At 42.5% G+C, this 13,507-nt stretch overlaps 1 protein-coding gene across 1 annotated transcript in view; it reads right to left on the bottom strand.

Annotated features, from left to right (window-relative positions):
• SNX30 (sorting nexin family member 30) overlaps positions 1 to 13,507 on the bottom strand; it is a 51,824-nt gene that overhangs the window by 13,277 nt on the left and 25,040 nt on the right. The window contains exons 3-6 of the mRNA XM_038170140.2: positions 12,822 to 12,932; positions 8,310 to 8,468; positions 4,646 to 4,841; positions 3,883 to 4,082 (exon numbers count right to left, since the gene is read on the bottom strand). Coding sequence (XP_038026068.1) covers positions 3,883 to 4,082; positions 4,646 to 4,841; positions 8,310 to 8,468; positions 12,822 to 12,932 — 666 coding nt within the window. The remainder of the gene's footprint in view (positions 1 to 3,882; positions 4,083 to 4,645; positions 4,842 to 8,309; positions 8,469 to 12,821; positions 12,933 to 13,507) is intronic.

Here is a 13,507-nt window from a genome sequence, read left to right as displayed (position 1 = left end):
TAATGCTTCAGCTGCTTCTCAGAAAAGCTCTGTACTAAGTATCCTCAGATCTACCACTGTCTATGCAACACTCCTGCTAGGTAAGGCCTCACAGAGAAGGAAACAACAAAAAACGGAAAAAAACACCACCAGACAAAAAGCCACACACCACACACTTCAGCAGTGTGCCCAGGTAGCCAAGAAGGCCAGCAGCATCCTGGCTTGTAGCAGAAATCATGTGGCCAGCAAGACTCAGGAAGTGGTTGTCCTTCTGCATGTGGTTCTGGTGAGGCCGCACCTCTAGTGCTGTGCTCAGCTTTGGGCCCCTCTCTACTAGGACACTGAGGCCCTGAAACATGTCCAGAGAAGGGCTACGAAGCTGGTGAAGGGTCTAGAGAAGTCTTACAGGGAGCAGCTGAGAGCACCGGGATTTTTTAGCCCAGAGAAGAGAAGAGTCTCAGGGGACACAATTGCAACAACCCCAAAGGAGGATGTAGCAAGGTAGTGGTCGGTCTCATCTCCTAAACTACAAGAGATAAGACAAGAGGAAGTGGCCTCAAGTTGCAACCAGGGGAGGTTTAGGTTGAAAATTAGGAAACACTTCTCCACTAAAAGGGTTGTGAGGCACTGGAACAGGCTGCCCAGGGAAGTAGTGGAGTCACCATCCCTGGAGGTATTCAGAAGACATGTAGATGTGGTGCTTAGGGACATGGTTTAGTGATAGACTTGGCAATACTAGGTTAACGGTTGGATTTGATGATGTTAGAGGCCTTTTCCAACCTAAATGTTTCTGTAATTCATTTAGTTCTGAAAGGAATAAAACCACTGGTTCCTATTCAGAAGGTGAGACTTAGCCTGCTCTCAGTGAGGTGGGTCCTTCTCCCTTCTGTATTTCATTAAAACATTCCACCTTGGCCTCTATCATTGGAGGAGCTTCAGGAGTTTGCCAGCAGCCTCCTTTCTCAGGCTGCAAAGCTATGCCATTTGCACTGCACACAGCTTCTTACTACAATTAGAGCTCATAAAAGGATCCTTATTTATTGCATGCCTCTACAGAGGCTGTTAGCTATTCAAGTGTTGCTTACTTCTAATGCATTTTTAAAGCAGTGTCCAAGCACACAGCTGGAAACCACATCATTTGATAGGCCTTTCTAGCAGTATTAAGCACACAAGATTCTAATACCAGCACTACATTATTTAGAACAGAATTTGTCCTCTTCACGTGCCTCCCGTGGAACACCAGCACACTACAAAAAACAAAGCATTGCACATTTGCTGATTAGGGCTTCATCTGCACCAGGATTCCAGACACTGTCTGGCCATCTCATGCGTGGCCTGTGTTTTCGAAAAGCTCTCCCAGCCTCTACCAGCATTTATTTTAACTAAAGCCCACAATCTCAGCCTCCACCCACTTCTGCAAATCTTTCAAAAAAAATCCAGTCAGAACCAAGAGATGTGTCTTCCCTGGAAAGAGCTAATGTTTATTTCAACCAGAATTACTGGGCTTTCGCTATGGATGTGCAGTTTCCTCACGCTGGCCCCACCAGGCAAAACACTGCTCCTAAGACACTAAAGAAATCAGGCATCACAAAAAGAAGTGAAAATAATCCTGGCAGCTCTTACTCTGAGGGGCAGTCACCCGGCTACAGACCGCTCCACAAATCAAATTCCCTTACCTATAGCTGGGGTACAACTTGCAACAGAAAAAGCTATCAAGGTTGTAGTGAATTCCTAAGACCTAAAGACACCTTCCCTTGTGTACCCTATCCAAAACTGTGCTCTGAAAGATCCAGGTAGACTTTAATTTCACTACCAGGCTTCAAAGCAGCTGATGAATAGGAATGTACTGCTAGTGAAGAGGACAGCTCTTTCAGTAGCAAGCCTCTTCCACTCTTTTGGAGAGGGAGAAACCTCCTTTTTAGTTACTTCTTTGGTTTCTAAGTCTGGCACGACAGCGCTGTTGCTGCTTACTGCATCAGTAGTAACAGATTTATACGTTTTAGCATAAAAAAAATCTGTACTCAGTATGACATGACAAATTTCAGGGTTGGTATTCGGAAGGGGTGGAAAAGAGGAACAGTTTGCTTTAGCTAATAGCGGTTTTTATTCTTGATTTTCAGGTGTGATAAAGCTAATGACGTGACCAAGCTTGACACTCAGCAGCGTAACCCTTATTTGTTATTAACTGATATTTTGCGAATGAGGCTTCTAGATCCAACCGGTTCCTAAGCACCAACACAATGAGCATGTTCAGCCAGTTACCAGAGAACAACTGACAGGAGGAGCAAAATCCTTTAGGGCACTTGAAAGCCAAGTCAACAGCCTAGCATTTAAGCTACAAAGCACAGGTTTCTTCAACTAAAGTGGTACTTCAGGCAGTTAAAGAACACTTACCACAGGGAGAGCAGCATTAAAGACTTGCAGCAAAAAGGGAAAAAAAAATGCAGCTAGACTATTAGCTTGGAGACTGCATTTAGCGTCTTTGCTATCATCTGACAGAGCCTCATTCTAAAAGCTTTTTTTCTCCCTCTACCTTTGTGCAAAACACCTCCTACAAATTAGTTTGCCACTTCAGATGCCATTTCCAGTAGATCATGGCATTCGTATTGTGAAAAGCCAGAAGTTCTGGGGTAAAAGCTTTAGCTGCTAACCTCACATCTTGTTTAAGTACACACACACGTGCACCACTTCCTACAAAAGGAATTTGAACACCCCATGTCAAGGCTTCTAGCTCCATCTTGAAATGTTTCAGCAATACTTCAATGTTAATGGTACTGGAAAATAAATGCACCAAGTTTATGCTGGGGTTGAATACTATGAAATACCACAAATATCATGAAGGCAAACAGTAGCTTCAGAGAATTAGTACAAAGCCTCATGCAAGAATATCTTGCTTCAGCCAGGCAAGACAGAAGTCTTGCAACCAGCCATCTGAAGCTGGGAAGAGAAATCTGTAAAATAAATGTCTTTGAGAAGTGTAGGAGGACTAAAATTAAGATGAAGAAGGACTACCATGCTCAGATTGTAAATTTCAAACAATCTATTACATATCTCTAGAAGAGATGCCCTTGTAATGGTTGTTCCAAGAGGAAAGTCCTCAGAAGGCTCTGCACAGGGGCTGCTAATATATACTGTACCATGGGCGTGCAGTGAAAAGCTCTAAAAACCAGAAATGGAGTTCTCATTTTCGCTTTCCAACACAATTAACTAAGTAATTTTTTCTTATGTGATGAGATCTACAGCTAATGCTTCTTAATATCAAGGGAATAAAAATTGTACTGAAGTAGCTTTTATTATTTATGCGTAAGTGGTAAGATATCAAGTTCTTTGACAGTCACAGAGTAATATCTTTAAACAATTACTTAGTAAACAGATCTTAGCAGCTGGACAGACACATCCTGCCTAGTGTACAGGATGAAAGGGGAAGCACTGTTTGTCATCTGGACAACTTGTTCTAAAAGAAGCCATCCAACACTGCTGCATACATGTGACAGAAGCTGTGAGTGCCACCTTCTCTGCAGGTGGATCTAGGCATTGATCCAGCAGTGAAGACATGACCCACACCTGACTTTCCTATAATTCAAACAGAAGATTCTAGGCAGCTATAGGATGCCTCCTACAGAAAATCACCTACTACTCAAATAAAGGAGCATCTTTTCAACATTTTATGCACGCCCTAGCCTTATGTTGACTGAATAGCAGAGCAGTTACTGCTACCTATGCAGTACCCTGCTACTAAACATACCTAGTTTTGACTTAATTATGAAAACATCATCCTAGTTCAATTATTTACTTCCCTCTTCTTCCACCACCAAGCCTTCCCACCCTTAGAGAATGAACTCACTGACACATCACTCCATGCAAGCATAGTAACAGTGTCTTCTGCCACCATGCTCCCTTTACCTTCATTGACTCCGAGTACAGTATATATTCCCTAAGCACAGGCAGGAAATCTTCTGTCATATCTTCACTGAGTTCTTCAAGAGCTGTGCAGCAGTTCCCAATGCAGGCAGATACTCCTTCCAGTGGCTCTGATAGTTCTACCTCCAGCCCGCCCCACGTTGAATAAACAGGTCCATATTCTCGTAGTTCCACCAAGTATTCTGCAAGAGACAAAGGGAAAAGAAGATAAACACAGAGCTAGACAAAAGGGTCTGCACTCATGACAGAAAGGAGAATCTATGACCAAGTTTGGCAAACATTGACTCTTCTAGCAGTCAAGTCTAGTTTGCATTAACATCTTAATAGCCAGGGCTCCACAGCTGCATGGAGATGACAAGTTCAAACTACCATCAGCTTAAATGACTGCTCCTACAATATTCCACACATAAAGACATTTTCATCTGTGCAGTAGTCAGTCATCTTTTACATGTATACATGTAAAACTTTGTTTTGTGAAGACAGGTCCACGAAGGCTATCCTCCTCTACTCATAATGCCATGTGTACTCTTCCGGCTAAAATCTACAGGTTTTCTTCTTCCCATAAGTCCTCTCAGAAATAATTCTGCCTGTGAGAAAATAGGTTAGTATAACAAAGGTGAGACATTAGATTTTACTCTGCGTGTGGCTCATTACATGCCAGAATCATTGATGCAGGTTCTGTTATCAGAATAAGGCAGAGAGCACTCACACTGAAGTATTACAACAGAAGACCTTACTTCCTTACCCAATTGTTCCTTGATAATCCGTTGTGCTATTCTGTCAATGGTACCAAGTTTTAGAGAGAATGTGTCTAGATACTCTCCAATGGCTGCAAATTCCAGTGGACGACTTCTTAATTTGTAGCCTCCTGTGACGTATTTGACTGACTCCCCCATCTTTGACAGCAATGCCATTCCTTGCTTTTTGTATGCATTAAGATCCTGGAAAGTTAGAAAAAACGGTTTAGAAATACTTCACTTGCATGTTGGAAGATTAGCCCAGTAAAAGATACTTCCCAGTCAAGATCAAATATTGTGAAGCCATGAGGCATGTAGGCTTGATATGTGGCATGCAGCCTTGGATGTACAACTTTGTACAAGTTATACAGCCGAGCACGAAAAAGACTACCTCTAGATAGAGGTAAGCCATCCAGGAGAACGGTATGCAATATACCTTCTGTTTGGACTGACTTTCTCATGTTCCTGTATTGCCATAGTAAATAATAATGTAAGCAGATCTGTTTTCACCAAGACTGTTCCTGACATTCATTCACTCATGCTAGAAGTGACTGCATTGGGTTTACATGGCAAGATTTTGGTAGCAGGGAGGCTGCAGGGGTGACCTCTGAGAGATATCCAGAAGCTGCCCCCATGTTAGGCAAGAGCCAGTTCCAGCCAGCTCCACAAATGACCTATCACTGACCAAAGTTGAATCAATGACTGCACCTCTGTGAGAGCATGTTTAAGAAAGAGAAAAAAAAATGCTGCAGATCAGCAGCTGGGAGAGAGGAGTGCTAAAGTGCAAGAGAAACAGCCTTGAAGACAAGTTTGATGAAGGAGAAGGAGGGCAGGAGGTGCTCCAGGCAGGCAGCAGCAGTTCCCCTGTGAGCTGTGCAGGGAGAAGTCCCTGGTGGAGCAGGCTGTCCCCCTGTAGCCCATGGGTCCCACATGGAGCAGATCTCCATGCTGCAGCCCCCCCATGGGTGGAGGAGCCCCTGGTGGAGCAGGTGGATGTGGCCTGGAGGAGGCTGCGGCCCATGGAGAGCCCCCGCAGGAGCAGGCCCCGGGCCGGAGCTGCAGCCCGTGGAGAGGAGCCCACGCAGGAGCAGGGGGTCTGGGGGGAGCTGGCACCCACCCGTGGGGGACCGGTGCTGGAGCAGTTTGCTCCTGGGGGATGGATGGACCCCGTGGGACGGAGCCGTGTGGGTGCAGTTCCTGAAGAGCTGCTGCCTGTGGGCAGCCCCCGCAGGCTCAGTTCGGGAAGGATGGCATCTCATGGGAGGGACCTCACAGGGAGCAGGGGCAGAGAGGGACTGTGAAGGAGTGGCGGAGATGAAGTGTCAGGGACTGACTGCAGCCCCCATTGCCCTGCACTGCTCAGAGGGAGAAGGTAGAAAAACGTGGATGGGGAAAAGGTATGTTTGCTTTGCTTTTAGTTCTCACTGCTCTAGTCTGTTATTAATAGGCAATAAATTACATTCGTCTCCCCTATGCCGAGTCTGTTCTGCCCATGATGGTAATTGGTGAGTGATCTCCCTGTCCTTATCTCAAGTCAAGAGATTTTTTCACCATATTTTCCTCTCTGTTCTGCTACAGAGGAAGAATGAGAAAGTCACACAATGTTGCTTAGCTGTCCAGTGGTGTGAAACCACCACAATGACATACTTTTAAGTCACGTCGTACAATACTAGTGCTATGCACTTGTATCAGTTGGTTCTGATAGCCTCGTACAGAGCTACAAACTGTATGTCTATTTGCTCAGCAGCCTCTTCAGGCTAGCTGTGTGGTCAGACAGGAGGTAAGGGAAGACAGTACAGAGAAATAGCACAGCATGAGGAGACTAGTACAGCTTTTCAACAAGACCCTGCAGCTCACACAATCTTAGATGTAGCCATATTGCCTGCACAGACAGCTTAAGCTTCCTTGCTAACACTTTACAGATTTGCATAAATCAACATTCAGGAAACCTATGTTAACATGCTTGTTTATCAGCAATCTTTGGGGGATTTCACCTTGACAGCATGTCAGAAAAAATGTTTTCAGTTAGACCAGATACTATCCATTTTGCATTTTACTCTTTCCAGCAGGGGTCACTATTCAACATCTCAACACAAGCCTAAGAGCTATAAACAGCATGAGGAAGGGATTTTTCAAGTCAAGCAGACCCACAGAGGTCAAGAATAAATATATGGAAGCATAGACCAGACCTAAGGCTTAAGTGTTCTTAAAAAAAAAATACAAATGCCAGCTTCAACACATGCAATATGCTGTTCTTTCCAAGTACTTATATAAGCCTAAGTCTGGTTAAGAGAACCTGACATCTTAGGAGGTACAATCAATCATTTTGAATTATGTTTGCGTTAAAATTGAGTGGTTCCTTGACTCTTGCCTTCTGTCTGTTCTACACATTATCTGTAAGTAGGCATCAGAAAAAGTCCCTTTAAACCAAAATTATTCACTCATTCTCTCAAGTACTCTGGCATCTTACTAGTCCAAACAGGGAACTCAAAGAAAGGGCGTTTTCCTTTTTCAGCCAAGAGGTGGTCTCGTGACTTTATGCAATAACTAAATTCTAACGTCCTAATAGACTGAACTGATTTCTCATTGTTAAAATAAAGAATGTACCAACACTAAAGACAGCCAGGAGAGTACGTGTCTTTTTTTTTTTTTCCCCTCAGCCTCCCTAGACACTCCGCATTTTTAATGCAAACACTGCCCCGGGCTAAGGATAAAGCTTTTATCATTCATTTCATGGGGGTGGAAGGGTGATGGAAGAAAACTAAACAGCTAAGAAAGTTGCATCGTGCTTTGACAGCTTTAAAACAGAACAAATTTATCTGATACTTAATCATCAACGCAAGGTCTGCATTTTGGACTTCCTTTAGTGGTAAAGTTCACCATAAATGGAGGAAAAGAAAAGGGAACTTGAGATTGAGTCTCACATTACTACCAAGCAGAGCAGTAGCCTGAAGTGAGCTCAAATTAAGTGTCAAATTGAGCAAGCTAATGTAATGTAACACTGGGGAGATGTGCTTTCACAGCTCTCCTCACTTATCAGGTCAAATCCAAGCATGACTGCAAGTCACCCTGGTCTTGTTTAAAATGCAGTTCAAAAGACAGCCAAAGAAAATTACACAGTTCCTGGATGCTTTATGCAAAAGATGAGCATGAAATTGTTGACCAAGGACAAACAAGAACAAAATCTTCACCCTTAACTTTGGAAGCAAGAAGTACAAACAGCACAGAAGGTACAGACAAGGAGGGAAAAAAAAGAGGTCAATAAATTTGCAAGCTTCTGTGCAAGAGATCTTTCTTCCTCCCCTACTTCCCTCCTCCCCCAAAAGAGGATTTTGCACAGTTTACAATCTACTAAATTCTCAATGCCTCTTGCATCATAAAAGTATGATTTAGAATACACTCCTCTTGGAGCATTTATACATGAATGCAAAACAAGCACTAGAGAACTGAATTCATCAATCTCCAAAACGTCTGTCTTCAAGAAAAGGAAGGCTGATACTTGTCACACATAGGCAACATTAAGGGTCCCCCAATAACGCTGGTATTTTAGGGAAAGTTCTGACCCGCACATGTAGTTATATAAATGCCTTTTTACTTTCATTTCAAAAGAGACTGCAAATGTGCCTGTTCTGCTGTCCATGTCAGTGACTGAGTTTGAAGTTACCACCTTACCTTGGCAGTAAGAAACACGTTGAAGTGCTCATTAAAAGAAAGCACTGGATGATCGGTTATTCTCTTCAAGAATTTGTCTAACGCTTTCCTCCTTGTCTCCACGAACTCTTCAGAAAAGCGATCAACGACACCCTTCACCACAAATTTCTCAGGAAGTGGCTGAGAGAAAGAAGCAAAAGGAACAAGATTCAAAAGACAAAAAAAACCTTATGTTTGGAAACATACTAAGCAGTCAAACTCCACTCTTAACAGGAAGTGAAATTTTGTGTTTGTTAAGAGGAACCATATATCAGAATTGATGCAAACCATGCTCTGAATTATCTTGTAGAAGATCTAGTCTAAACATTCTGCATTGCAGCTTCAGCAGAGAGATGGACAAGTTAAGTCCAGAAAAGTACATTAAGTACTTTCAGTACAGCCTAAGGTGTTTTTCCCCTAATACACACACACACACACACACACACACACACACAACTGACATTCAAACAAAGCTGTTCAGTCCAAGGAAACCTGGAAATCCTAACAATTCTACCTTCTCCTTCCCCCTGTTCTGAGTAGAGCTCCTTGATAGGACTCTTCTGTGGAGTTCAGGAGCCTTGGAGCTTCCAGTTTTAGTGATAGCACCACACTGACCAAAGGAAAACAAACCATTTTGATGTGCCAAATGCTTGAGCTGTCCAGCCCAGAGCCCTCCAGAAGTACTCGCTAAACTGCACACTTGGTCATCTATCAGTCTGCTTTCCTGAGCATACCTGTGTAAGTCACAAAGGTCTGCCAGCTTATCTACTCTTTCATCTTACTCCTATTTCACCTTCACCAGTTCTCTGCATTTCCATATAATACGTAATCCTCAGGCAGCCTCCAGGACTACCAGCTCTGCTGTATTTAGCTGTCCGTCCTCTCCTGTTACGCTTACTCTCCAGACTGCAAAGTAATTCCTCTGATGGAAGCTAACTCTCTAAGCTTCAGCACGATTAGTCTCTGCTCTACCACTGTTGATTTGCTTTTGTTCACTTGGGACAACATAGACTACGACTAATGTCAGTTTTAAAACTGCACTTTGCATTTTATTCTTCTGAAAGTTTACCCAGACAGATGATTTGCTTACTCTTAGGTTGGCAATGGTAGCCTTATTCACCAAATTCGTGGGTCACAGCTCTCTGCTAGAAATGGTCTTTGTCACCCAAAATCCATGACAAAAAGTAATTCAAAGAAAAAAAAATGTTTATGCAAGTGCCTTCTGTACCATTCCCCAGCTGATGTTGGATAGACATGAAGATTGCACCTCCAAAATTAACAGAACAAACAAACAAACAGAAAAAACAACAGCAAGCGTAACTGTAAAATAGCTACTATATATAGTGATTTTGGCCACTCTAATTTGTTCTTTAAATTTAAGGCTTATCTTATGCTTAACATTCAGATCAATCACTCTAGTAGAATCAGTGTAAGGTATACTCTAATTGGACTTCTTCAGAAGAATACTGCTTAGTGCAGTAGTCATTAGGCAGGACGAATTATTTTCCCTTGCTTTGTAAGCTTTACCTGGATGTTTTATGAAGTCACTGCCACAGCACTATACACAGGAAGAAAAGCACAAGCTAGACACCTAGTTTTAAAGACCCCCTGTTCAGCCAAACACATCCATGTTGGCATGGAATAACCACTAAAGTTGGAGCATTTGAGACCCAAAGAACTTCTGTTAAATACTTCAGCTAATTATCATAATTTTAGCTGGTTGCATTCAGCCAGTTAGTTCTTACAGACTTCCCTTCTGCAGGCAGGGTGGCCTTACATGAACATTACATGTTTAGGATCCACATTAAATTATACCTAGCAGTGTTCTCAGTAAATCAAGTCATGCATGTACTTCAAGCTTTTGAAAAACTTTTGCAATACAGCCATGCCAACAGGGCAATTAGTCCTTGGCAAGACCCAGCAAACCAAAAACAGGAGAGTTTGAAAGCTTCCTAAAGACCTCTGTCCCACAGAGGAGCCTGCATTTCTTGTTTTCAATACTGTTTATAATTCGAGTTGCCTCTTTCACAGCACTTAATCTCATCTTGGAAACTGATGCCCATGCCTCAGACAGCAGAGAAGCATTACCTAGTTCCCCACTCTAAAAGCCTAGATTTAAGCCTCGTTAAACACATTCTGAAAGCACGAGGCTATAGAGCAACTGCCACTTGCTCTACTACAAAGGTAAGTAACATACAGAGACATAGTTGTAGGTACATGTTAAATATAACAGCAAAGTCCTACTTTCAGCATGACTCCAACCTTTTCAGTAGATCAGTATGCCAAGGGACTACCTGCAATTCAGAGCAGCGACAGAGAACAGAGCTTGTCTGTCTTCTGGCATCCAGTAAGGGGAGAAAGACACGAGGCAAAAAACTACAGTAAGCACTTGTAACAAGCAGTAGTTCTTGTCCTTTAAATTATAGGTCTTTGGAGGTCCACCCCAAACAGTAAATACAGCTAGCAACTGGTATCCTCTTTCAACTGTGTGTTACTTATCTGCTTTATGGTCTTCCAGCTTAATAGCCCACATTTCCCTGCTCTGATGTGAGCAGCAGAGTTCAATGCAGACAGAAAAGGCTTTGAGTATCCGAACGAAAGATCTTTGGACATATTAGGCTTACCTTTCTAGAGATGAATCTGAGACTGTTTTTTTTTTTTTTTTTTTAATTGTTGTTGGGTGGGGCTTTGTTGTCTGTGTGTTTTTACTGTTGCTTTGAAAGAACAGATTAGAATAAATCTCAGATTATAGTAACCAAAGGGATAAAAAAAAATCCATATTAAGTTTCAATTGGGCTGCTGTTTAAATATAGGCTATCATGGCTTTCTACACTGGGAAGACACATCACTCTTTACGGAAAAATTTTACGCAGTTACTGTACCAGGATACAGAAGACAGCCCTGTTTCAGTACTCTGTTTGCCAGAAGGCCTCCAAGGATTGCAGTATCTCCAGTTACAGAGATGCTCTTAGAATGGCTTGAAACTTCCTTTCAGAACACACTAGAGTCACCGTGCACCTGAAATTACCATTAACCTCTGTACTCCATCTACTTTTAGGCAATAAATACCAAAAGCATTCATCAGTCTCCCCATCTTACCGCTGTATAGAGGAGATTAATAGGCAATTCCATAACTGTTATTAGAGTGCATTTGTGCACAGGCAGATCAAAAAGGCAGTGTGACCTTCAACTCCCACATATTCTAGAAGAGGCGGCTTAAGAGATTGCCTTGTTCTGCAGCAGGTTTTGTGGCTGGTATTAGAGCAACTTGTGACATTTTTACCAAATGTGTGGTCCTGTGTGCATCGAATTCCAGGTCATAAAGCTGTTTGACTCCCTTGGTGTGAATCACCTTCTGCTGCTAGACTGTCAGCTGACTGCCATGCTGCCTTCAGGCAAGGCTGGCAGCTTGTACCTAGGCTAAGAAATTTGTAGCAGCTTAACCTGGACAGCTCCAGCTACTCAAAGAACAAGGAGGGAGAAAGGACAAACAGCTTTGGCAGCTGACATAACCCTGCACAAGCTCACTCTTTTTTCTGTCTTCTCCCCACCCCTCATTAAGCTTTTTGTTTCAGCAGCGTCACATAATTTTGTGAAGTATTTCTTATCTTTGAGAGATTGAACCACTATTGCACTCAGAGGCATGTCCCTGAGAAATTAAGAACTTAAATAGTTCTCTGTCCTGGAACAGCCTACCTGAATACTTCTCATACAGTCTAGTCCTTTTTGCAGGAGGGAGAGCAAAAAAAAAAAAAAAAAAAAAAAGCCACCATACCAAATGGGCAAGTAAAGGTGTATGCTGGCAGTGTTGCTATTTCTCCACAGTTTACCTACTACAGACCTTTTTGGATTTCCTTGTTCAAAAGACCTGATAGGGATGATATCACTGTCTTCCTACTTCTTCACATTTTCTACAGCATGAAATACAGCCTGCTGAAGATAAGTAACCCCTTCACATGACAAAAGGTGGCCAGACTGCCAGCTTCTGAGAAAGAAAGGGTGCAGTAGTTTAGCTATTCCTCTGCCTATCGAATGTATGCAATAGCTGTCAAGCTACATGCTAAGATTTTTAAGTCTGTGCTCTTAAACGATAACACAAGTGATCCTGAAATACACCCTTTAGAATCAGCTCAAAAGGCCATCTTGAATACTAAAACTAGCACTTGAAACACCTGTGTGGCTTTTTTGTAAGCCTCATATACTCAGAAATGTAGATGTAATAATTGTGCAAGCAAGTCAAGCACATTCTACTTACAACAGGACAAGAATTGTTACCAAATGTATTTCCCTGTGGGAAGCTGCCAAAGCTCAACTCTCAGGTGTCTCACCTGAGAAAAATGTCTAAGCTTCATAACCTGTTAAAAATGGGCAGCTTTTCCCACTCTATTAGCAGAAGACTGAATTAAGTGCTGTATTTAAAGCTAAAGAGACATTACACCATTTAAAGGCAAATACACAATTGTCCTTAGTGGCAGATTCTTGCTTACTACCTACGGGAATGAGATGCGTTGGCTGAGACTCTTCCAGCTTGTTTCTCAACCAGTCGAAGTCTTGGTACCGCCGACGCACAGAATACTCTGGCAAATCAAACTCTGCTCGTGTGGTCTGGAAAACAAGAACAGGAGAAGCTTAGTGTACACTGAAACCTCTCACCTCAGACTTTAGGAGTAAATGTCATCACTGGCAAGGATGAGGACAGACAAGCTTTGTACTAGGACTCCACCCCAAAATGCAGTTTGCAAGTGGCATGAAAGAAACATCCTTTGGCCTTTCGAGCAGAGGGAAAGAGCAGTAAGAAAAATGTCTACTTGGATCTGATGTATTCTTAAAGTTTATTGGAACTTCATTACATTTTCTAGTCAAGTAAATTTTACAGGAGTGGTCTGGGAAGAAGAGAGCACTGTGCACGTGTTTATCTCTTGGCAGTTACCATGTGAAGAGAATGTATGATCTTTATTCCAAGGACAGGACTTAGCAATCAAGAATTAAAAGCAAAGATATTTTATGACTTGTTTACTCCTCACCGTGGGTGAGGAACGTTTCACCAGTGTTCTGTATTCTGGAAACTACAGGCTTGTTATACTCCTTCAAGGCTATCAGATTGGAACATAAGCCATTGCTATGTCTGCCGAAAGATCATTGTTGTTGATTTTTGAGAGGAAGAAATCTATTTGTTTACA

The sequence above is a fragment of the Anas platyrhynchos genome, chromosome Z (assembly GCF_047663525.1).
Source record: "Anas platyrhynchos isolate ZD024472 breed Pekin duck chromosome Z, IASCAAS_PekinDuck_T2T, whole genome shotgun sequence".
NCBI lineage: Eukaryota > Metazoa > Chordata > Aves > Anseriformes > Anatidae > Anas > Anas platyrhynchos.
The sequence above is the reverse complement of the archived record's forward strand: the minus strand, read 5'-3'. Positions and strand labels throughout refer to the sequence as shown.